This window comes from Ambystoma mexicanum, chromosome 2p (genome assembly GCF_040938575.1).
Source record: "Ambystoma mexicanum isolate Mex_15411 chromosome 2p, UKY_AmexF1_1, whole genome shotgun sequence".
Taxonomy (NCBI): Eukaryota; Metazoa; Chordata; class Amphibia; order Caudata; family Ambystomatidae; genus Ambystoma; species Ambystoma mexicanum.
Window position 1 is genome coordinate 228877902 of NC_090923.1, and position 26385 is coordinate 228904286.

General features: G+C 48.5%; 1 protein-coding gene across 7 annotated transcripts in view; it reads right to left on the reverse strand.

Annotated features, from left to right (window-relative positions):
- The window catches only part of ITPR1 (inositol 1,4,5-trisphosphate receptor type 1), a 3145915-nt gene that overhangs the window by 2311206 nt on the left and 808324 nt on the right, over positions 1-26385 (reverse strand). For all 7 annotated transcript variants that reach the window (XM_069643506.1, XM_069643503.1, XM_069643505.1 and 4 more), the window contains exon 17: positions 24664-24783. In XM_069643506.1, coding sequence (XP_069499607.1) covers positions 24664-24783 — 120 coding nt within the window. The remainder of the gene's footprint in view (positions 1-24663; positions 24784-26385) is intronic.

Consider the following 26385-nt stretch of genomic DNA (forward strand, 5'->3'; position numbering starts at 1 on the left):
GGCCCTTCAGGAATTGGGCCATGACCGGAATAGTGAAGCAAGAAGCCTGATACGGGGATCTTTTGAACACCGTCAAGGCTGCCAAATATCCTATGACTGTGGTGACCTGAAGGCCTGCTGAGGCCAGTAACAGAAGGAACTCCCATCACTGTAGTGGGAGAGCAAGAGAAGGTCAATCTCGCGTTCCCTGCACCAAAACTCAAATCTTCTCCAGCTGCATGCATACATAGATCTTGTAGACTGTCTTTGTGCAGCCAGCAAAACTTCAAGTACTTTTTCTGAGTGGATGTGCCAATTGGATTCCATCGCTGGCCAAAGGCAGTTCACCTGCAAGTCCTCGCAGTGAGCACCCCAAACCCTTCAGAGACGCATCCGTGACCACTCGGCCAAGGAGGCCAAAAGGGTTCCCCCGCCAGAACATTGCTGCGATTATGCCACCAGTCGAGGTTGATGAACACTTGGTTGGACACCCGGAGAGGATCTGTGAGCGCTCCCAGGAACTGAGACCACTGGTCCCTTAGGAGCCACTGAAGGAATCTCATATGCAGCCTGGCATCTGGCACTAGAAAAATGCAGGAGGCCATGAGACCTATGAGGCGGAGGAAGGAAGCTGCTGGGAAAGTGGCGTGGTTCCGGAACTAACGTACCATCTGTGCTATGCTGCCGGTTCTCTATTCGGGAAGGAAAACATTACCTATCCGTGTATTTATGATTGCTCCGATTAACTGGAGCTTTTGGACTGATGTCAGATGGGAATTCTTCAAGTTCAGGGAGAAGTCCAGCCTGCGCAGTAGTAGGGAAGTGCCCTCCAGATGAGAAGACTTGCCCCGCTGACTTCCCCGGATCAACTAGCCAGTCCAGGTATGGAAAAACATTGACCCCGGATCTCCTGAGTTGAGCCGCGACTACCGCCATGAGCTTGGTGAAGATGTTTGGAGCAGAGGTCAACCCAAAGGAACCTTAAGAACTTCTTGTACTTTTGGTCTATTGACACCAGCCAGTCCTGAAGTTAGAGAGCGTGGATAATTTCTCTCAGCATCACCATCCTGAATGTGTCCTTCCATGAGAGCTTGTTTAAGGCCCTGAAGTCCAGATCGGACGTAGACCTACTCCTTTCTTGAGCATCAGGAAATACCGGGAATACCATCCTGACCCGCTCTGATTGGGAGGTACATCTTACACGGCACCCTTCGACAACAGGGCTCTCGTTTCTTCCTGGAGCTTCTGTCCCGGTTGGATTGGAGTCGGTGGGGGTCTGTCCAGTGGCTTTCTTTAAAAGGGTAGGCAATAGCCCCCACCGAATTGTCTGCAGGGCCCAGGCATATGAGCTAATCTCCTGCCACTGGGGCCAATGTCCTGCCAACCGTCCACCAACCGGTAAGTCGTGGGAGGGGAAATCAAAGGGGCTTAGAGGGCAGAGCCGCCACTGGCCTCTAGGAGCCACTCTGCTCCTTCCGGGGTGCGAGAAACGCCTCTGCCCGGCATGCAGGAGCTGCTGCTTCCTGCTATAGGTTACATAGAGTCTATAGCCTCTGCCTATTAAGGCAAAGCTAAAGGCAGGCTTAGCCGGCGGCCCAGCTGGCCCAAGTGACTTTGCAGCTATTTTTGACTCTTAATTTTTCCAAAAAAGCATATCTCCCTCAAAGGGCATGTCTAGCAGTGTGTTCTGGACATTTGGGGAGAATCCAAAGTTTTCAAGTAGGCCTGTCTTCTCATTACTACTGCCGATCCCTTTGAACGGCCAAAGCAGTCTGTCACGTCCAGTCCCATTTGTAACGGCTGCTTGGCCACCTGCTTCCCATCCTCCAGCAGCCGTATAATACCATCCTGCATTTCTCCTTCTGGGATGTACTGAGAGGCTTGTTCTACAGTCTTCCACAGGCCAAATGATAATTTGGCAAATCTGCATGCTATATTAGTGGCCTTTAAAGCCATACTTCTTGAAGTGAAAATGTTCTTGGTCATGGCATCAAGTTTTTTTACCCTCTTTATCTGCAGGTAAAATGGACATAGAGGCTGCAGGTCCGGAGGTGATAGAGTCAGTTTGCACTACCATCCCTTTTGGTGAAGGTTGTGAGGAGAGGAAAGAAGGATCTCTTCCCGGCCTATATTTTCCTGTGCAATTGGCGCTTACGGAAGGCATTGTGCATGGGTGCTGCCATAAGGAGGCTAGGGGGTCAGCTATAGCCAGATTGAAAGGCATATTATGCTTGACCGTTGGAAATTCATCCAGGTTATCAGTGAGTCCATACCCCTGAAGGGGTGCAGCAGAAGCTTTTAAACCAAGGGTGTCTAACACAGTTTCCACTAAGGCCCTGAATTTAGCATGAGTATGCTTTTCGGATTGGCCTTGTTAGAATTCAAGATCTGGGGACATATCCAACCCACTTGCCTCTTGTAAACCTTGGGCTAGGACAAATAAATTGGCTTGATCGGCAAAATAATCGACTCCGCCAGTGCAAGAATGAATCGGGTCAATGTCCCCTTGATTGTCGAGCTGATCGATGTCGAAGATCTACTGCATTGATTAAAAAAAATCCTGTCCTTGATAACGGGACAAAAGAACCGTCGCCAATAGTCGGCGCCGAAGGTTTTCACCGTTAAAGATAGAAGGGATGGTTATCGGCACCGAGGAAGGCTTGGACGACAAATGCACGTCGTGGTTAGGAGCCTTTTGATGGACAACCATTTACTTTTTTTAGCCTTTCTTGGGGTCGAGCCCGAAGGCTTGGTCGATGTAGTCTACAGACCGGTTAGCATGGGGTCGGGATCACCAAATGCCGCTTTCGCTGCAAAACCTTCCTAGTCTGGTGGATTGGGGAGGGGAGTGACCACACCAACAGCAGCCTGCAGTTCAAACATTACCAGCATTTTAGTTTTAAATTTGTCCCACTCCAAGTGGTTGGTCCCTTACTTTGCTCCGGCAACGAGCTGGATTTGCGTCGGTGGTGGCGCTGTTTCTTCTTTCGCGAAGAAGAAAAAGAAGAATGACTTCTCGAGCGGGGCTGCTTCTTAGTTTTCGTATGATGCCTATCCTTCCCTTTTTCGGGCGTGGGCTTCTCTATATTGGCCTCTGAAGACCGAACGAGCGACCGCGCCAGAGATTTTGACGGTCAGCCCAAAGCCAATTTCCTGGCTCTCTAACGTAGGGATTTCGGCAGCATTTTTTAGCACAACGCGCAGGCCTCTGTGTAGCGAATCGCACCGAAGCACCACAGACACGTTGTGGGGGGTCGGAAACCTACATTATGCCCTCGCAATCAGTGCACATTTTTAAGCCCGAAACCTGGTGAATAGACATCGCGGTTGAGGTTTTTGAAGAAAAATGTCAAATCCGACAGAAAAACAGAGTAAACTCAAAGTCGTGTCCCCGATGCAGCGTGTGTAACGCTCACCTGATTCCCGTAGAGGCGCCGGTCTTGACTGGGCGTATACCGTATCTTCAAAGGTGATGTGTAACACACGGCTGGCTCTTTGGGCTGGACCTCTGTGCACTGTAGGCCTGGCTAGAAGGGTAAGATGTCTGCAGATAGAAAATGTGGGATTAATGAACTGGGTTATTGAATGTCTCTCTCTTCTTCCCTTTCTCTTCTCCTGTAGAACCCCAAAGGTTAACGCTCTCACCTTAGGTAAGTGAACGCCGTGCTCTCCATCTGCCTCGAGGCAGGGTGCTGTAACCAGTTTCTTCACTGGATAAGGGGAGCAGGCCTCTTGACTTCAGAGGACTGCTGTCCGTCGTTTACTGCACGAACGGTAAGTTTCAAGTAATTCTAATGTCTTTAAAGTCTTTAGTAATGATGTCTCTTGTTTTGCAGGGTTCCGGCGATGGCGGATGGCGGGCTGAAGTGAGTTGAAGATGGAGCCCGTGTGATGAATAGAAGCGCCTGGAAGCACGTAAGTAAGCGCTTGTTGCCTGCTTCACGATGCGCTCTAACTGTCTTTTTATTTTGCAGGTACAAGTTCGGGGCGGCTGCAGGGTGCCGGAATACCCACTGGGTTAGATGTGGAAAGGAGTAATGGCACGTGAGTATTAAAGTTCCCCAATGTCTTTAAAAACACACCTTGTTTTGTCTTTCAGATGCGGGATGCAGCGCCGAAGGCCTCCGGAGCGTGCGAAGAGTTGGTAAGCTTTTGTCTTTCAGATGCCGGAATGCAGTGTGAAGACCTCCGGAGCGCACGAAGAGTAGGTAAGTCTTTGTCTTTCAGATGCCGGAATGCAGCGCGAGGCGTTGGTGACAGCCGATGGACCAGGTAAGTGAAGAGCTGTCACTGAAGACCGTAATGCTAACCTGTTCTTTCTTGTCTTTATAGGTGTTGCTGAAGACTGGATTCAGAATGGTAAGCCTTTTTCCTTAGGCCCAGGATCAGATGCAGAAGACAGGATGAGCGTTCTGCTGCTGAGGATGCAGAATAACGCAAAGCAAGAATTATCCATCGGGTGTGGTTTAAATAGCCTCCTGTAGTGCTTAGGTGTCTCCTTCCACAGCCACGCCTAAGAAAAGAGTTCCTGCTTTCCAGAAGAGTTCCAGTGTTCTGAATCTAGGGAGTGGCTCCTGCCCCACCCAACAGGAAAAGTAGTTCCAAACAGAAGAGGATCAGAGGCTCAACTGGAAGGCAAGTAAGCAGCATGGTCTGCTGCAGGTAAGTCCACCCAAGCATTATGAGCCCGGCGCTTCCAGCGCTGTGACTGGGCATATTTATGAGGCTGGTGCCACTGGCGCCAGGACTGGGTCCAAAAGGTCCCAATTGGGACTGGTTGGCACTCGGAACCTGGGTTATGGATCTGCTTCCAAGGGAGTTGGGAAAACCCTGACCTTTTGGTAGCAGAGATCATGACAGCGTGCAAGCGTGCAGAAAAAAGGAACTTAAGCATGGGGCATGGTGACGTAGTATTTATATGACACCTAACATCATGTCTGAAGCCGACGACAGAGCACCCAGCAAGACGAGGTGACGATCGACAGGCGAGTTAAGGCCCGCTATGGCCCCTGTTCAAAAAGATTCCGAACTGCAGAGCTGGATGAGGATATCTATCAAAGTAAGGAATCTGCGGGAGAAAAACAATCTATTGAATGAAGATTTCTGGTCTCCACACTAATAACGTATCGAATGATATTTCTCATATCCAAAAATCTGCTGTCACCTTACACAAAGGCAGATACTGATTGGTCACTGTGGGATTGCCTTAATGGGTCAAATGCATCTTTGAGGTCTTCCACAGGATCTAGACCCTACTTGCAATTCTATTTGCGATCAACTGTGTTTTCCCAACTGTGCAGTATACACTTCGTTTCAGTAGTTCAAGTAAGGTTGTTCCAAACACTGAGAACTCAAGGGCAATTAATGTTGATGAGGGTGTTTTAACTGTTATCCAAAGGGAATGACATGCATTACTTACCGTAAAAGCACTTCTGATGATTGTATCTGCTTAGATTCACATGCTATGCATATGATCAGACATCCAGTGGTAACCGTGGAGTATTGCATCTTGTCTTTCGGGGACCGAAAGGGGACGTCAGCATAGGCGTGTCTGAAACACTATCCCTATTGTGACGTGTGCAGTACCCAAAATCTCGCACGCGCTGAGGTCCCTCCGATTGTATTTTTTCTGCCATGAGGGAGCCCAAGGCTATAGTGAGTGAGTACATGAAGAGAGAAAGTAGTAAGACGTCTATGTTCCTTCCACCCCGAGCGGGGAGGCAGGGAGGGCGCATGTGAATCTAAGCAGATACAATCATCAGAAGAACAAGTTACTTTCTTACCTGGTAACGTTCTTTCGATGGGATGGTCCGACGACATATTCCATATCTATGACATGTAATCACCACAGCTGTGCTGCTTCGGAAACTTTTTTCGGCGTCTGCGTCCTGCGTCGATGCACCGCCGTCGAGGACCTCCTCTGACGTCCGACGTCATCCGATGTGATAAGTAGGACGCACGACGCCCATAGCCTCAGTTGTAGTTTTTTCCCCCAGAACGTGAGACATTAGTCAACTGCCAGTCAGACACACAGCCTTGCGGAACGTAAGCTGCAATCGCAAAAGAAATTCTGCAGCGGGGAAGGCAGGGAGGGAGCGATATGGAATATGTCGTCGGACCATCTCATTGAAAGAACGTTACCAGGTAAGAAAGTAACTTGTTCTGCGAGGGGATTGGGTCCTCCGACGTATTCCATATCTATGACAGACTCCCAAAGCAGTACAAGAACAAGGAGGAGGGAAAGAATTTAGAATCAAAATTTAGAATTGCCAATCAAATAGCAGAGCAAAGGATCGCCTTGCCAAAGGCCAGATCCTGTCCTCGGATGGAATCGAGGGAATAGTGACATACAAATGTATGTACTGAATCCCAGGTGGCTGCATCACAGATGTTGCAAATAGGAACACCCCTCTGCAGGGCAGTAGATGCAGCCATACCCCTGGTAGAATGGGCCCGCAAGCCAGCCGGTGGGTCCTTACCCGCCAAGCGGTAACACTCCGAGATGGCCAAAATAATCCAGCGAGACAAAGTCTGTTTCGTCACAGCTTGCCCCAAACGCTTTCCAGCGTAACCAATAAAGAGTTGATCGTCCACTCTGACCCGGGACATGCGTGAAACATAAAAGCTTAAAGCTCTCCTAGGATCAAGCCTATGGAGCCTCTCCTCTTCCTTACCAGGATGCGGAGGAGGATAGAATGCCGGAAGAACAACCTTCTGGGCCAAATGAAATTCCGTCACTACCTTCGGGAGAAAAGAAGGACGAACTCTAAGGACAACCCTGTCCTTGTGAAATACAGTGAAGGGTGGCTTAACTGAAAGTGCCTGTAACTCACTCACTCTGCGAGTGGAAGTAACCGCAACTAAAAACACAGTTTTCAGAGTTAACAGCCTCAAAGGGCAAGAATGTAAAGGCTCAAACGGAGCACCCATAAGAAACTTAAGAACAAGGTTCAAATCCCAACCGGGCACCAGGAAAGGTGACGGAGGGAACACATTAGTGAGCCCTTTCAGAAACTGTGAAATTAAAGGGATTTTGAAGTAAGAACACTCTTCAGACGAGCGCTTTAAGATGGACAGCGCCGCCAGGTAGCTTTTAATGGTACCCACTTGCAAGCCCTTGTGGGCCAAAGAAAGCAAAAAGGACAGAACCATGGGGATGTCACATGCAAAAGGATCCACATTCTGAACTCTGCACCAATCGCAGAATTTACGCCTACGGCAACGGTACAAAGACTTTGTTGCTGGCCTTCGGGCCGAAAGCAACACCACCATCACGTCTTCAGGGAGGTCCCAATCCTTATACCTCAACCTTTCAGAAGCCAAGCGTGAAGGTTGAGAGATCTGACCACTGGATGGAGAACCTGACCCCCCCCCTCCCGTGAGAGCAGATCGTCTCGGTAGGGAAGACGACATGGAGGGCAGATGGACAAGTCGAGAAGGTCCGGGTACCACGCCCTCCGAGCCCATGCCGGAGCAATGAGGATCATCCGGGAACCGAACTTCCGTAACCTCTGCAGCACTTGCGGGATGACGGGGACTGGAGGAAACGCGTACAGCAGCAGGAATGACCACTCCACCACGAACGCGTCTCCTAAGGCTCCTTTTGGAGGAAATTCCCGCAAGCAAAACCTTTGGCACTTCCGGTTGACACTGGAGGCGAAGAGATCCACTTGAGGGGTCCCCCAAAGGGCGAAGATCTCCAGGAGAATCTCCTGAGCCAACTCCCACTCGTGAGAGATCGTGCTCTGCCTGCTCAAAGCATCCGCCATCACGTTTTCGTCTCCGGCCAGATGAACTGCCAAGATCGAAACTTCCTGCTGGATGGCCCAGAACTCGAGCTGCATCGCCTCCCTGCACAGAGGAAGTGACCCTGCCCCCCCCCTTTTTGTTGAGGTAGTGCATGGCCATTGTGTTGTCCGTCAGGATCAGGACACTCTTTCCTCGCACAGTCGGCAGAAAAGCCTTCAGGGCTAGCCTGACGGCCCTCAGCTCCAACAGATTGATATGGAGTCTGGACTCCGACGGAGACCAACGACCGCTGACTGTCAGCCCGTTGGCATGAGCTCCCCATCCCGTGAGGGATGCATCCATCACGATCGTCACCTCCGGCCAGGGAAGCCAAAATGGAGCCCCCTTCATCAAGTTGCCTTCAACGGCCCACCACAGAAGGTCCTGGGCGACCGAGGGCGGCACCTGAACCGGGTCCAACATCCTGCCGGAGGACTGCGACCATTGCATCTTGAGTGCCCACTGCAAAGATCTCATCCGCAGGCGAGCCTCTGGCACCAGAAGAATGCAGGATGCCATGAGGCCGAGCAACCTCAAGAACTCGAACGCTGGGAGCGTCTGGACATGCTGAAACTTGTGCACCATCTGCTGAATGTGAAGAGCCCTCACCTGGGGAGGGAAACACTGCCCCAGGGAAGTGTCGAGCACTGCTCCGATGTACTGGAGCCGCTGTGTTGGCATCAAATGGGACTTCTTTTTTTTTAAATTTTTTTTATTGAATTGGTTTAAACAAATCAACCTTTCAAAATGTTACAGAAGGTAACAAATACAAGAATACATAGTATACAAAATTGTGGCAAGCACATGATTTAAAACATAATATAAAACAAAATACGACATCTAGTCGTGTTTATAGAAAATAAATTAACAGCTAAAACACATAAGCCAAATTGAAACATGATGACAAATTATCTCCGAAAATCCAATCATTAGATCATAACACAATTAGCAAGATACAATATCAAGTGGCTAGTAGGTATACCTCGGAAAGTGTGACTTGGATGAAAATGCAACTGTATTTAAGAATTAAACATCTAAATTTGTCAAAGACAAGCTTTCAATAAATTTAACAACTGCAATTTGGATAGGCAGGTACGCAGAATTCAAAATTGTGAACCATGAAGCCTCATGGTCTAGAAAACCTAAATGCCGGCAATGTCGACCCAAGAACTTGAGTCTCTGCAGAGTAAGAGCAGGACACTCAATAATAAGATGCTCCAAAGTCTCAGGTTAGCAATTGTTCTTGCAAAAGCGACAAAAGTTATCACGATCTGTTATTAACTTGCGTCTGTGAAGAATAGCTTTGGTTGGCCAAATGTTGAAACGAAGACGCATGATTGCGAATGTCGGCTGCTGGGGCTTTGACTAGATAAGGATGGAGTATTCTCATCTTTTTTGGAGGAAATCGGAGAGCGTTGCCATCACAATAAGATAAGCACGATTCATTTGTCTTAATCCAGTCAAATTCATACAGCTGACATTTAGCCTTATCAGGATTATTAATTAATGTGTCAAGAGAAATATCAGCACTACTCAATGCAGAATAAGCCGCAGTCACCCATGAGACAAAAAATTTCTGTGTAGTATGAAACATATGAAAAGCGAGTTCTGAGAGTAGTGTGTGATCTCTAAATGCTAGAAGGCATTTTCTGAAGAGCGCACACAGACGCCAAATGTATAATGTTTCAAGTGAAATTAGGCCCAATTCATATCTAATCCACGAGATGGGAATACAAGCTGGTAATTGTAGTATCTTTTTCCAAAACAGGCTTTCCCATTTGTGAAAGACAAGTTTAGATTGACATGTGAGAGTTTCAAGACCATACAATATTGATGGCACTGCTTTCTGATTCCAGTAGGCAAGGGCCGGTGAGATGGAAAATTTGCCATATCTAGACATAATCAGACTAGCTTGTGACGAGGCCGTTGACACCGTTTTCAAAATCCCATCTACATGAGCATTGAAGGACCCACGCAACTCAAATAGCATACCTAGGTAGGTGTATTGCGGGACAATCAGCAGATTTGCCTGGTTAATGTGCCAGATAAAAGATTTATTTCTTTTGGTTGGTTGATATAACATGATCTGAGATTTATTAGAATTAATTTTTAAATCATTGCGGATAATATAAGAATCAAAAGCCGTCAACATTTTCTGCAAGCCAATTTGAGTTTTTGATAGCAATACCATGTCGTCAGCATACATTAGGGTCTGGACCTGCTGATTATTAATTTTTGGGGAATCTGAATCAAGATTTTGAAATATGAAAGCTATGTCATGGATAAAATAATTAAAAATGGATGATGCCAGAAGACAGCCCTGTTTAAGTCCACGAGCCGTAGGGATGGAAGTAGATAGGGCTCCATCAAGGGTTAATCGTACATAGATACACGTGTCAGAATGGAGAGCCAGAATGATATCGAACAAAGTTTGCGGACAATGGTCACGTTTTAGTTTGGCAAAGAGCAGAGGGCGGGAAATAGAATCAAAAGCAGAATGTAAATCAATAAACGCGAGAAATAAAGGTTGTTTCAAATCTTGGCACTGAGCTTTGATGGAGTTCAGTGCAAAGAGGTTAACCTGGGTACCCATGCCCGCAATAAAACCAGTTTGAAACGGGTCTCTGAATGAATTCTGGAGCGTCCACTTATTAAATTCAGTCAGTACAAGTTTGGTGAAAATTTTACTCGGAGAGTCTAATAATGCAATTGGCCGATAGTTCTGAGGTAAACACCTTTCGCCTTTTTTAAAAATCTTGATAATAACGGAGGATTTCCAAGATAATGGGATAGTACATGAGTGCAATATGTCTTGAAAAATGCAATACATTATGCAAGCCCATGTATCAGGATTTAGTTTCAACATGGCGTTGGAAATGCCATCTGGGCCAACAGCTTGAGAGGAACTAGCTTTTTTGATGATTGATACAATGTCCTCAGTTGTAAAAGCGAGATTCCAATTGGGAGGTCCAACAGAGCGAAAAGTGTCAGGATCAAAGTTGGCATCAGAATACAATTTTGTGAAGTAAGAGATCCATTGTGATTCGTTTACTGCATTTAATTGTGCATCGGCATCTCTAATATATGCATGATTGTGTAGCAGGTGCCACATTTGAGCCGAGTTTTTGTTAGCAAGTGATTTTAACATTATTTCGCTATCATGTTGGAACATCAATGATTTGTGGCCCTTTAGCCAGTTTTTATGTTGTGTTTTCAACTTGGTGAGCGCTTGCCAACGATTACAAGAGGAAGAGGTTTGTATCTGCCGCTTTAAACGCCTAAACTCGGTCTTACGGTCTTTAACCAACTGATCAAAGGAATGGGTATGTTTGGTTTGGAGTTGCCTGGATGTCGAAATGGTATGCGCAAACGGTGCCAGGATATCAGTGTATTGAACACCCAATGTACACAAGTTCTTTTGAATTAATTTTTCGAATGCATAGAGTCGGTGATCTGTCCATTTCAGTCTAGATCTAGCAGAGTTGGTAACAGCTCCACAGCTGACTGAAGATTTTAACGCGAAAGTTTGCCATGAAAGGGTCAGGAGAAGTAGTTTATGATCACTGCCAGGATATGCAGTGATTGAAAGATCCTGGCAGAGTTTGAACAGTGGCGAGTCCACAAAAATGTAATCAATTGTACTCGCACTGTTATTGCGATACCAAGTCGATTGAGAAGGAGAGTCACCTTTGAGGGCCCCATTGATCATAATGAAGTTACGTTCATTCATGAGTTGAATCCACCGAGAGCTATCTTTTGAATGTGGATTGTTGGCAATACAATTCATATTAAGATCCCCCAGTATGATGGTGAAGTTAGTGATATTCGCCATATTTATGATATCCAACAATGATATAAGGCCATCATAAAAGTTATCATCAGAGCAAGCAACAGGATTTCTATACACATTCAGCAAAGCGAAAGAGGCAGTACCCAGATCAATTTTTACAAGTTGCAGATGAACTCCAAAGGAAGCCCATGCATTTACATGAAGTCCAGCCCCTTGGAGTACGGCAACCAGCAAACCCGAGGTGGGTCTACCTTTAGTTCGAGTGGCCGGTAGCAGAGTGACTTCATACCCATCCCAGACAGGGGGGAACTAAAAGCCAGGTCTCCTGTAAAGCAAAGATGTGATAAATCTCAGGCATAGATTTAATAGAGACATGTAGATGATTGTGCCCCCTGGTGTTCCAACATGCAAGATACAGAGGATTGTCGCTTTGGCACAATGATGGTTAATTCTGAATGCGGATCCGAGTATCATACACTGCATTAATGTCACATCTATCAAATTGTTGTCTTTCATAGATGCGTGGCTGTGGGATAGGGACCCTAGATTGAGTCGTATTATCATTCGGATCCTGTGCCAATAGAAAGCCCATTTCAAACAGAGCCATTCTCGCTCGCCAGATAGTGTTGGCAACAATGGTCGATGGTATCCATAGTCTGATGATAGAGTTGGAAGATGCAGAGATAAATTCAATTTGCGCTATATCAAGAGTAGTAATATCCGTTAATTCATCAATGTCACTAAAGATGTTTAAGACACTCCTTCTATTCAAGTTATAAACAGGATAAGGGCCATCTCGACATTTTAAAATGAATGTGCATGCCGAGAAGGTGGAAGGGGCTTGGGAATATTGAGAGAAAGGACGCCTTATTTCCGAGTTATGAGGATTCGGCATTCTGGATGGGTGCGTTTGATGGGGGGGCAGTTCTTTAAACTCAGTCACTTGGGACTCGAGATTGTACTGCTCAAGACTAGAAACTGGGGACGTATCAGATGGTTTAGAAGTGAGTTGAGAAGGGGCTGTCGTAGTAGATGTGAATTGAGATGTGGGCACCGCAGAAAGCCTTTCTTCCAGAAACTTATCAACAGCTTGTTTCAGGTCATTCAATGGGCCCTGATTCGCTACAGATGTTAAGGAGGAGGGCCGTCTGATAGTTGAGGCAAAAGAGACAGTTTTAGTAGGTGGCCTGTCGATCACAACTCGTTCGGCATGCTGCTCTGTCGTTTCAAGGGACTCAACCAGAGCGTCCAAAGGGGGATAGGGGAGGATCAAAGCCGGAATATCAACAGGCGCGACAAGACCCGCTTCCTTTGTATGAACAGAGGGCAGAATACTCGCTGGCAACAGTGTAGGATCAGGGAGTGCCGCAGGTTTCATGGGGGGGTGATTCTGGGGAGGATCTTTCGGCCCCGCTACCAAAGACCCACCAATAGCTTTAAAAAAGGCATTGAGAGTGTTTTTGTTGCCTCGACGAGGAATCTGTTTCTTTGTTTTTTTCATTGCAACATGTGAATTTTTTGGTATCGTTGTAGCCCTAGGCTTGCCATTGGATATGGCCGTAGAAACTGCAACAACGGGGTCAGCCGGAGCGGAACCCTCAGGGATAGAGAGTACAACACTAGGAGTAGTGATAGCAACCTGGAGGGGCACCTCAAAAGCAGACGCCAAATCGATGTTATTTGGGGCTGGCTGAGATTGAGGCACGGGGACAGGAGTCATAGGATTGGGAGGAGTTTCAACAGCACAAATGACATGATGAAAATGAGGCAAAGCTGGGGGGACATTCGCGCTTTTCACATGTGAGACACAACTCGCAGAGGGCACAGTTGTGCTTATGTGCCTGTCTAGGTTAGTAGAATTACCACAGGTGATAATTGAGGCTTCACAGCTCGCCAATGGCCTTTCTAATGGTAAGGTAGGAAAGGGGCACAGCTGATCATGGCGACGACTCCAGTGTAATAATTCCTCCAGATGTGTGCCTTGGGAAGTAATTTTTGTGTGCAAAGTATCAAACATTTTGTGCAATCCAAGAATAGAGGTATTGATAGCCTGCAGGGCTAGTTCAACACCAATATTGGAGCCTGATACAAACGTGTTGCGAGGTGGCACGACTGCACGAGGCGTCGGAAGGGCAAAGGAGGCAATTGCTGAATTTATCGGTGTAGAGTAAGTACCTTGGGGAGATAGGCTGGATTGGGCCATGTCACAAAGGGATTTCACAGACTGCAAAGTATCATGATGGCTGGCGTATAAGGAGATACTAGTACTATCTAGGAGTATAGGGGAATTTGGAGTGATAGACGAGAGGGTGTGATTTGAGTGGGTGCTGAATTTCCTGCTCACGTTCCGTGCTTTTAACGAAGCGAGAATCGTTTTGTCGGAAATACCACGTGCGCGAGCAGGAGTTGACAGCACTTTGGATGGGCTGGGGTGCACCACACAAGGGACCGTTTGCTGACCCATAACTGGTCCCGTAGACCCTTGTGAGAGAGACGGGATACTCCGGGGTGGACCCGCCAACGGGCCCATGGTGAAGTTGGCAGAAGTGAGGCCATCTGGAGATCCGGGAATTCTGGGAGACAGAATAAACGCTGGAAAATTCGTCTGAAAGAGCCCAGTGCTAGGACAGCCAGGCTTGGGATGTAAAGCCAAATCTGGCATGTTTGTTTTCAATGAATAAGGCACAAAGGACATGAGAAAAGGGGCAGCTCTCAGACTGATCTGGAAAACCTGAAAAAAGCGAGGTGAGGACTATAAAGGGAGAACACCAGCACTAGGAAGCCAGGCCGCGACCGCAGAGACGCGGTGAAGCGGTAAAGCGGAACTTAGCCGTGAACTTGCTCGCGCGCGCGCGCTGTGCGCGTGTGGACGCCTTCAGTAGAGTGGAGTAGAGTGGAGTAGAGTGGAAAACACGCCCTTTCCTGGGCAGGGCTAGCAGTATGTGTCAATCACCAGGGCCAGTGTGACCAGTAAAGCAGTCCGCTTTCACACTGTTTTCACACTGTGAAACAAAACAAACAAACATGTATCAAGGAGTTGCTAATATACTGAACACACCCACAAGTGGGCTTAAAAGTCCAAGTCCTCCAGCCAAAGCAATCACCTGGTTAGGCGAGATTCCAAATCCAAATCCAAATCCATACAGCAGAACGAAGTCCTCACGAGCGGTAAAGCGGAACTTAGCCGTGAACTTGCTCGTGCGCATGCGCAGTGCGCGGGGGGACGCCTTTAGTAGAGTGGAGTAGAGTGGAAAACACGCCCTTTCCTGGGCAGGGCTAGCAGTATGTGTCAATCACCAGGGTCGGTGTGACCAGTAAAGCAGTCCGCTTTCACACTGCTTTCACTCAGGTTAGGCGAGATTTCAAATACAAATACAAATCCATACAGCAGAACGAAGTCCTCACGAGCGGTAAAGCGGAACTTAGCCGTGAACTTGCTCGTGCGCCTTCTTTAAATTGAGGGAGAAGCCCAGCCTGTGAAGGGAGTGGCAGGTGACGGACAGATGATCCAGGACTTAGTCGGGAGAGCTCCCCCTAATCAACCAATCGTCCAGGTAGGGGTAGACGTGAATCCCCCCCTTGCCTGAGATGCGCTGCCACCACCATCATGAGCTTGGTGAAAACCCTCGGGGCGGAGGTCAATCCGAAAGGCAGGACCCGAAACTGAAAGAGCGAGTCGCCAACCGCGAACCTCAGGTACTTCTTGTGCTTGGGATGGATCGGCACATGGAAGTAAGCATCCTTGAGGTCAAGAGACATCAACCAGTCCTGAAGCTGAAGGGCCTGGAGGACTTGAGAGAGAGTAACCATCTTGAACTTCTCCTTCCTGAGGAGTTTGTTCAAACCGCGCAAGTCCATGATGGGTCTCAATCCCCCCGTCTTTCTTCGAAATCAAAAAATAAGGGGAATACCATCCCTTGTTCCTCTCCGCTACAGGCACCAGTTCTATGGCGCCTTTCTCCAGCAGGGCTTGAATTTCCTGTGCAAGGAGCGGATCCGGACTCTGCAAAGAAAGGTTCCCCGGTGGATTGTGGCGAGGCCTGTGCCGAAAGGGAAGACGGTAGCCGTGGGTTATGATCTCCAGAACCCACACATCTGAAGTAATGGCACGCCACTCTACAAGATGCTGCGCCAGCCTTCCCCCAACCAGCGAACCATGGGGCATGGCATCATGACTGAGTGGTAGCGGCTGCGGCGTTACCTGAGGGCAAAGAGGCAACTGCCCGAGCGGCCTTGGCACCACGGGTACCCTGTCGTCCACCTCTGGTACCCCTGCGTTGGCCTCTTTGACTGCCAGCTCCTCTCGCTTTACTGAAGGACGAGTAATAGCGAAAGGAACCACCCCTCCGTTGCTGTCCCCTAGGACGAAAAGGCGGAGGTTGGCGAACTGCAGCGCCCAACGACTTCGCTGAAGCTTTTGAGGTCTGCAACCTCTCAAGGCTCTCGTCAGCCTTGCTGCCAAAAAGGTGTTCACCGTCAAAGGGCATGTTGAGGAGCCGGGACTGCACATCAGGAGCAAACCCCGACTTCCGCAACCACGCAAACCTGCGTATCACGGTGCTCGCCGCCATGGACCTGCTGACGCATTCAGCCAAGTCCAAACCCGACTGAACGGACTCGCACATGGCATCCTTACCATCCTGGACCATAGCAAGGAAACCATCCTGTTCGTCCCCTTCGGGAATATGTTCAGCCGCTAACGCATCACAGTGTCACAGAGTGTGTGTGAAACGAGACAGGGCACAAATGGAGTTGGCCGCCTGAAGCGCCATACCACCAGAAGAAAACCCTTTCTTCGACCAGCCATCAAAACGTTTGTCGTCCCTATCAGGAGGGATGGTAGGGTACGACACATGCTTTGCCGGGGCCGTGGCCGCCTGCACCACCAAACTCTCCGGAGTGGGGTGCCTGGTCAAGTAGCAGGGGTCGCTACTGGCTGGACGGTATTTTCGCGACAGGGACCTGCCCACCGCCGGGAGGCTCTCCGGAGCAGTCCAAGCCGCCGCCACCCTTCTCTGTAAAGCCATATGGAACGGCAGTATCGGGTCAGTTGGGGGACCAACATCAAGGATGTCCGTGAGATCATCCTGCACAAACTCCCCTGGGGGAGCAGACCATCCCATGTACTCAGAAACCCTAGCCATAAGGCCTCGGTACGAGGAATCGGCATGAGAGCCAGGCTCAGGCCGACAAAACTCCACCTCCGGAGAGGTGTCCAGTCCACTGGCATCATGCAGTGACTGCCTCAAATCGTCAAACTGACTATGGCCCGAGACAATTTCATCTGGAACCTGACTAGGAACCAGGCCATCGGAATCCTCATCCGCCTCTGAAATATATTCCAGGTGGCGAAAAAAAGGCCCCAGAGAGTGCTTGCTCTTAACCAGAGCCTTCTTAGGGGGTTCCCCCGTGCCACGGGGTACCTCCGACACGAAAGGCGTCGAGGGCGTCAAGCGAATCGGCGCCAGATGCAGCGCCGCCAGCATCGGCGGCGTCGACACAGTCTTCGAAGCCGGAGGTGTCTCTCGACCTCTCACGACCGACCCCATTCGGGGGCGCGGACGGCTTAGTACCCTATGACTCGAGAATCGCCAGCATATTCTTCCCGAAGGAAGCCCATTCCTCTGGCGTCGCACGGCTGGTAGGGTAAGCGACGTGCCGGGCAGAGTCCTCCGAAGAGGACCTGGAAGACGACCGGTGTCGGCGCTTCGAGAATGCCTCAAAGAGGCTGAGGAGTGGCGAGACCGACTCCTAGAAGGAGACCCACGAGACTTCCGACGATGACGCGGAGAGTCTCCTCTCGAATCATCCGTCGAAAGCCCCGCAGACTGACTTCCGGGGCTTGGACACCCGACCTACCGACAACTTCTTCTTACGTTCACGTAAGGCTTTGGATGTGAGCGACTGGCAGTCGATAGTCATCCGTGTCGTGGGCCTCCCCGAGGCACCAGAGGCAGGCGTCGTGCGAGTCTGTCACCGACATCTTGGACCCACACTCCCCGCATTTCTTGAAGCCCGGACACAGGGTCGAAGACGAAGTAGAAGACATCTTCACACGAAGGATTTTTCACAAAAACGAACAGGTTCGAAGAACCGAGAAGAACAGAACTCCAAAGAGTCGAGGCGTTAACCGAGATTCGCGAAGCAACACTTTCGCGGAAAAAACGTAACTGAGGCTACGGGCGTCGTGCGTCCGACTTATCACATCGGATGACGTCAGAGGAGGTCCTCGACGACGGCGCATCGACGTCATCGACGCAGGAAAAAGTTTCGGAAGCAGCACAGCTGTGGTGATTACATGTCATAGATATGGAATACGTCGGAGGACCCAATCCCCTCGAAATGCTTTTACGGTAAGTAATGCATGTCTTCTGATGCTTGTTAATCTGCTTAGAATCACATGCTGTGCATAGACTAGCGAGCAGTACCCGGAGTTGGAGGTGGGTTGTGAGAAGGAACAGTAGAAAAAAGATGTCTTAGTACTGCTTGTCCCACCTGAAAATCAGACCTAGAATGAGTGTCTAGGCAATAGTGTTTTTTGTAAAGGTGTGTACAGAACTCCAGGTTGCCGCTTTGCAAATGGACTCTAGGGGAACATTTGCAATGAATGCTATGGATGCCCCAGTGCCTTGAGTAGTATGTGCTCTAGGCTTGAAGGGCAGTTCTCTCTTTGCAAGAGTGTAACATAGTGTGATGCATTTGACAATCCACCTTGATATTGCTGATTTAGAGACAGGGTCCCCTTCTCTACCAGCTGCCACTGAAACAAAGAATTGTTTAGTTTTCCTCAGTGGTTTAGTTCTATCCATGTAGTTCGGCCATGTTAGTAGGTCCCTGGAAGAACGTGGGTAGTTCGATTGACTGGTTCACATGGAACTTCGAAATAAATTTCGGCGCAAATATGGGATGTGTGCGCAGAACTACCTTATCTTTGTGGACTGTAACAAAGGGGTCCAAAACCGAGAGGGCCTGTAGTTCGCTAACTCTTCTGATAGAAGGGATAGCTACTAGAAAGGCTGTCTTGTAAGTCAGGTCTTTCAGACTAGCTTTATGCATAGCCTCAAAAGGGGGTCCCATGAGCCTAGTTAAAACCACATTTAGATCGCACCCAGGGGCTGGGTGAGTGATGGGGGATAAATTCTTTTAACGCCTTCCATAAAGGCTTTAATCACAGGTATTTTCCACCACGACACCTTCTGCTGTGACGTGGTGTAGGCTGACAACGCCGCTAGGTGAACCTTTAAGGAATTGAAGACTAACCCAGAGTCCAACAGATGGGTTAGATATAACACAATGTGTGAAGGCGAGCAATCGGTGGGATTGACGCCTTTGGAACAGCACCAGATGCAAAACGTTTCCATTTGCTGGCATAGCAATAACGTGTGTTAGGCTTTCTTGCCTCCCTCAGTATGTCCATGCATCTTTGACGGAGTTGCAGATGTCCAAACTCTATGACCTCAGGAGCCAGGCTGCTAAGTTCAGAGTTTGTGGGCACGGGTGCAGAGTCTCCCCCCTGTCCTAAGACAACATGTTGTACGGGCAGGGCAGCTTGACTGGTGGGGAGAGGGACATTTCCATCAGCTGCGCGAACCAAGGTTGGCGGGCCCACATGGGAGCCACCAGAATCATGGTGACTGGTTCCTGGTGCATCTTGTGTACTATCTTCTTCAGAAGGGGAGTGCGGGGTGGAGGGGGGGGAAGCGTAGACAAATTTCCCCGACCAAGTTATCCAGAGACCGTTCCCCTTGGATCGGTTCTGGGGGTACCTGGAGGTGTAATCTTGGCATTGGGCGTTCTCCTGAGTAGCAAACAGGTCGATCTCTGGAAACCCCCATTCTGCGAAGACGTTGGATACAATGTCATCGTGCAGTCGCCATTCATACTATTCTGCCAGAGGAAAATCTCTGCTGAGTACGTCTGCCAGAAGATTGAGTTCCCCTGGAACATGTTGGGATATCAGGAACATCTTGTGTTTGAGAGCCCATATCCAGATGTTCTGGGACAGCTTGGATAGCCCTGGAGAGTGAGTGCCCCCTGTTTATTCAGGTAATACATTGCTGTTGTACTGTCGGTTAAGACCAGCACTGTCTTCCCTTGCCGTTGCTCCTGAAAGGCTTTCAATGCTTTGAACACTGCTAGTAGCTCCAGTAGGTTTATATGGTTGGACGCTACCCGAGGGGACCACACTCTGTGCGCTGTCTGTTGAAGCAGGTGAGCCCCCCCCACCCTGTGAGAGATGCGTCTGTCACTGCAGGGGTGGTGAAGGTTTTCCCCCTCAAGAGGTTCTCCCGCGACAACCACTGCAGAGAGAGAACGAGGGCTGGCGAGACAACTAACAGATCTTCCCATTGTCCGCTGGCCTGACACCACTGGCTGTTGAGCCACTCTTGCATGGGAAGCATGCGCAGCCGCGCGTGGGGAACCAAGTATATGCATGATGCCATAATTCCTAGCAAACGCATAGCTTTGCGTACCGTCACATCTCGACTGGCTACATACGGAGGAACCTGAGAGAGCATGTTCTGAATCCTCTCGCTGGAAAGGAAGACTAGAGCGTCTTCCGTACGAATTAGAGCCCCCAGGAACTGTTTTACTAGGCTGGGGACTAAGCTGGATTTCTTTTCGTTGATAGAAAATCCCAGGCTGAACAGTAGGTCTACTGTTTTTTGGGTGTTCGAAAAACAATCGTCGAACGAGTCCCCCGTGATGAGCCAATCGTCGAGGTAAGGGTAAACTGGAACTGAAAGTCTGCGCAGGTGTGCCGTTGCCACTGCCAGGACCTTGGTAAACACCCTTGGCGCCGAGGCTATGCCGAAGGGGAGTACCTTGAACTGGTAGTGTTTGTCCTGAATCACGAACCTTAGGAATTTTCGGTGCGCTGGCAGCATTGAAATATGAAAATATGCATCTTTCATATCCAATGTTGTCATGAAGTCCCCCTGTTTTAGCAATGGGATCACCTCTTGCAGCGTTACCATGCAAAAAGTCTGGGGCTTTATGAACTTGTTCGCTGGGTGCAGGTCTAGAACAGGACGCATGGTGAGATCCTTTTTGGGTACAAGGAAGTACACTGAATAGATACCCTTGTTCACCTGAAGAATCGGGACGGCTTCTATGGCGTCCTTTGCCAGCAGCGCTTCCACCTCTTGGATCACGATCTGCAGATGTTCCAGTGAAAGGCGTCTATGTTTCGGCGGTCTGAACTGTGGAGGTCGGGCGAATTCCACGCAGTAACCGTGGGCGACCGTCTTTAAGACCCACTGGTCTGAAGTTATCGCCTCCCATGCCTTGAGGAAGGATGTTAATCGCCCCCCCCGACGGGGGAGACATGGGAGGGGACTTGGACTTGGTGGTCATTTCTGACCCGAAGTTGACGCTCCAATGGAATTAGAGCCTCTGCCTCTATTCTTTCCGCGCTTCTGACCCCTCCGGGGGTAGTAAGTGGGGCTTGCAGCAGGTTGACTTGAGTTGAAGTTGCCCGTGCCGAAATTGTTTTGAGCGGCGCGGGCTTCACCTCGAAAGGACCACCGAGAATTACTGCCCCTCTGTGAAGAGAGATTCTGGGAATTCTGGTGCAGCGACTTAATAGTCTCGTGCTCCTTCTTGCCTGTCTCCAACGCATCGTCTACCGTCTTCCCGAAGAGGTTGGCCTCTTCGATGGGTTTGTTGATAATGGATGCCTGAGTCTCAGGCCTGAAGCCCGACGTGCGCAGCCACGCGTGCCTCTTTAGGAGAGTACCCTGTGCGAGAGACCTGCCTATCATCTCCGCAGTGTGTATTATTTGATTGGCAAGTTTTCCCTCCGAGACAATGGCGAGAAGCTTGGCTCTGGTTGGTTCCGGAACCTCTTGAAGGCCTTCCTGGAGTAGGTTCCATTGGGCGTCGACATAGCTTGTTAGTAACGTTGTGTTTTTGGCAATCCCGACGGTATAGGCCGCCGCCGACGTAACCCGTTTGCCTAAGGCATACAAACTTTTGGACTACTTGTCCGGGGGTGACTCTCCCGTGGCAAGGGGAACCCCTGCTCTCTTGCGAGTGTTGGTCACCTCCAGCGAGTCTGGGATTGCGTGTCCTTTGATATAAAGCGGGTCGTGGGGGAGGATCGGAAAACCTTTTCGACCCTTGGGTCGACAGCCCTAGTCTGAGCGGGTGTGAGTAAGGAAGGGGCCAGCCGTCCCTTTATAGAGCTCAAAAGAGGGATAGACTGGCTTGCCGGAGGTTTTTCATTAATAATGTCCTCCGCGAAATCTTGTTCGGGCACGGCATCAAGCATGGCAATTTTAAAGAATTCCGCTGCTTTTTTCAACATGTTGTTGAAAGCCATTTGATCATCCACCGGAGAAGCTTGTCGAATCGGGGTGGATGGGGGAGAGTCGAGGCAAACGAGATCAGAGTTGTGATCGTCCTGCTGGGTGTCCTCCCAGTTGTCCGTTGCTCCTTGATCTTCCCCATAGTTGTCCAGAAAAGAAGACTCCTCTTCTTCTGTATAGATGTCTCTATACGTGTCCATCTGGACATCTTCTTGATAGTCATCTAGGTGTTGGACATCTTGTGTTTGAGGGTTAGGGTCTACCTGAGCTTTTTTCAGCGGAGGTTGATCAGAAGCCCTGAAAAAATGCTCCAGACAATCCATACACCCTTCGAATTGCTCCGTGGTCCACTTGGATGACCCAAATGGACCTAGCGGAGTAGGAACCGTGTTCTCCGCCCTAAGGCGTTGAGAGGATCTCCTCAGGGTGCTTGAGAGGGGTACCTGGCTTTCTTCGTAAGAGTCTTCTGGATCGTCTTCCAAATCCGTGGAAAACTTTTCAGCGGATTAGCCCATAACTGTGGGCGGAACCGGTACTAGGCCCAGCGCCGTAGCAATCCTATTGATGATCTTACGGATAGTCACTGAATCTTCAGGAGACAATGCCTCCTATGATGTGTCGGCAGTGAAAATGTCTTCCGCGGCTCCAGAAGGGCCAGCGGATGGCTTCTCGGGTAGAGGCCTACTCCTAGTTTTCGGGCCGGTACGGGCCTTGGAAACCTTGAATCCGTCGAAGTTTCTTGTTCTGAAACTTTGGCGCGTGCAGTTTGGGGAATAGCGCCCTTGTTATGTTTGTTATACCAGTCATGCGCTGCTGCGGATGCGGGGAAGGCTTAGGATCAGACCGATCCGTGGGTGCCGTCGAAGTTTCCAGCGGACCCGTTGGCGCTTTCGCCTTCTTCGAAAAAAGTCGTTGAGGAGAGCACTTGGTTTGTGTGCTTTGTGCAGTGCGATTGTACGTCCCTGTCACCGGGTGTGGTCACTGTAGCAAGACCGGAGTCGAGCCTGGAAGGGTCGGGGACGGGCGTGGCGGCCCTAGAATAGTCCGCCTCAAGGTCTATAACGTCCGCGTTGGACATTTGGTCATCCGATGTACCCCCGTCAGTTTCGGCTGGTGTCGCGGCAGGGGAGGGAGGCTCCATGCGTGACATTCCGTACGCGGCCCACTGCTTCAACCGGCGCTCCTTAAGGGTTTTAGGTTTAAGGAGTTTACACGCCGAACACCACTTTTCGTCGTGCTCTAGGGGGAGACAAGCGTTACATGTGTGCTCGTCTTTCCACGGATATCTGACCCTACACACAGGGCAGAATCTAAATGGAGTCCTTTCCATAGCAGAAGGGAAGGGTGACCAGACCAAAAAGGAAAGCAGTGGAAAAGAGAAAAAACATAACAGTATGGCAAACCCCGAGCCCACTCTCCCTACAGCCAGAAGGCCCGACCACGTGGAAGTCCGAACGCCGGATCTTAGGCGCCGGAACCCACAGCCGTAGACCATTCCCCCGTAGTCTTCGTCGAAGATGTTCTTGATGGGCGAAGTGACTGAATGTGGAATAAAACGACAATTCGGTAAGATAAACAATGTCTCATGAAGAGCTCCGCTATAGGGCGACCAGTTATCTGGGCGGAAAAAAACAATCTGAGGGACCTCGGCACGTGAGGGATTTTGGGTACTACACACGTCACGATAGGGATAGTGTTTCAGACACGCCTATGCCGACGTCCCCTTTCGGTCCCCGAAAGACAAGATGCAATACTCCGCGGTTACCACTGGATGTCGGACCATATGCACAGCATGTGATTCTAAGCAGATTAACAAGCATCAGAAACATATTTTCATCTTGAAATGTTCATTCAGCATGTTTGAGTTAAGTGAGTGCTTAACGGAGGTCTCTCTGGGAGGTAACGAAGGGAAAGATTGAATTTGCTATCTAGTACAATTATAAGGGAATGGCCATAAAAAAGGCCAATGCCCACATAAGTTAGACCCCATTGTCAATTGTTGTATATTAAAGTGAAGGTACTAGAAAGAAAAATGTAATCATAAAAATATTTCGAATTTCTGGCTTGTCTACATAATTATAATGTAGACTGCTTCATGCCATGGATGTAAAAAGGGCACATACTGATAATGCTTCTCCGCTTTGCTAGTTCCAAGAAAGGGCTTGAAGGCCAATGATCTATTCCACTTGTCCAGTTGCCGCCTATTTCAACAGGGTATTCAGCTTTGCGTACCTGAGGCTAAATGGAACTGCAAGGGCCAATTGTACGAATGATGTTTTTCTTTGATGACATAGTAGATTCCACGGTCTGTGTACTAAAAACGTATAAGATAAAAGGTTGTTACATTCTGGTGAGAAGTGGACTCATCGTTGTAGAGGTTTCTTATTTTTGAGTTTGTCTCCTGCAACGCCAAGGTAAAAGCTTTCTTCTTGATCCGATCTGACCCAAACAGATTTCGGCCTCCTATTTACATACCACACAACCAGTATGCTACTGAAGTTGTTATGTATAGTGAAACTAACAACTGCAATTCCTAAAATAAGTCAGTTACAGAATTACTTTGTAAATACACTCAGGATTGCCAGAAAACTAGAACGTGAAAAGACTCAAAAGAAATGATGGCTAATTATATGAAAACTTTTCAAAGCTGGTGTAATAATGACTGACCGTTTGAAACAAACATTCTGGTTCATCTCACATGCAGAAACTACCAAGTGGATCTGGTTATCATCCAGTTCATTAGATCGCATGCAGGAAAGGTATATATGCATGAACCAGTTTGCTCTCTGAACTTACTTGGTCTCAATAAGAATGTCAGCATTTGCAGGGTTCAGCACAGCTTTGCAGATAAGTTCCTGTGTGACAGGGATGGACTTATTCATGGAGACACAGAGGTCCGAAAGGTAATCCAGAAACCTAGGGAAGGAAGAGGCAACATTTAATTTAAAATGAAGTGGAGAAAAGGGTCAAAATCAAAAGAGGAGTAGAAAAGTGCCACAAGCAGAGCCTGAAGGTCAGGTACAAATGGAACCAGAAGATACCTGGTCTAACAATTTAGGAGACATTGAAGACAGTTACTTTTAACAAATTCTACAGCATGTAATTCTATAGTCAGAGGTCATGACAATAAGGCACTCTAGTTTAAGACCTTTACTCATGTAAAAATTACTTTCCACATATCATAGGAGTCACAATAATACCTTTAAGACATCAAGGCTCTGTAAGGGTGCAGAAGGAGGAGACTGACACAAAGGTGGAATAATGAACTCTATAGACGTATTTTAGTCAAGAAAATAAAGAGAAAACCTAACTTTCCCCATCTCTGAGAGGGGTTTGCCTGCCTCAACTAAAACACGAAGTGTTTGGTCAGAATGTCCGTGTACATCAATAGTCCAATGTACTGTTTCACAAACCTTACTTCTGTTCCTTACACTTAAAACTAAAGATAGAGTGGACCTTCAAGTTCCAAAATAAAGGTATAGGCCAAAATGACTGAACTGAAAGTTCCACCTATACAAAAAGGTTGTAAATGCATGCCACTAATGGTTCGAACACCAAAAGTTTGAACCTTTGGTGGCATGCATTTGAGGTAGGTACAGTGTACAGTATAGTGAGCGGGGGTTGCCTGCTCTTCCTCATCTCAGTAGTCATTACATTTTCGGACTTGCAGACCCGAATATGGGATATGAAGGAGTTTTTTTGGGGGGATAGGAAGGTGTGTAGGGTGTGGGTGCAGGGTTGGCATACTGCATTGTTCTCGCTGATCCTCTGAGGGGAAGTCTCTGCACATTAGATCCTCCAGCTGAGTACCACCCCCAGGGGAACTATCGTGGTGCGCCCTCTCCTCCCTGGCCTCATGGTAAGGGGCTTCCTCTCGGGGAAAAATTACATCTCAAGATTTGTCATAGCTCATACAAAGGCTAATCATCTAGCATAACTTAAGTTGTCTTTGAAACTAGCAACAAGGTGTCATGTCACAAATGGGGAGATGTGAGTACACAGTTAATCAATGAAAATGATCCAAGATGAAAGGGTATTCTACAGGAAAGCATCTTGGATCATTGCTTCCCAAAAGTACCAAGCTGCATTAAGAGGTCATTTTCATTTACAACAAATTTAAGGAAAAACAAGCGATGTAAAACTTCAGAATCACTACCTGATTAATCTTTTTGCTGCTTTCCCTCCATAGACATCAATAGGACACCCCACTATTTGCTACTGTGTTGACACTTTGACATTTGGAAGAAAAGTGAATACTTTTGTTTCACTTACCTGGCTTGCTCATCTGTTTTGGGGGTACTGATCAGTCCATATGTGCAGCAGTAAAATTCAGTGTTTCCCTATACACCACCTTCTGTGAAGCGTGGATAGAGACTTTGAAAGCCTAAACATTTGTGGTTACTTGCATGATATGGTCCTGGATGGGCTGTAACAGCGGATACTTAACCATTTTCTTTTTTGTCTTGTGTACCTTTGCATTTTACAGCATAATGCCATTTATAGTACAACTAGCTGTAC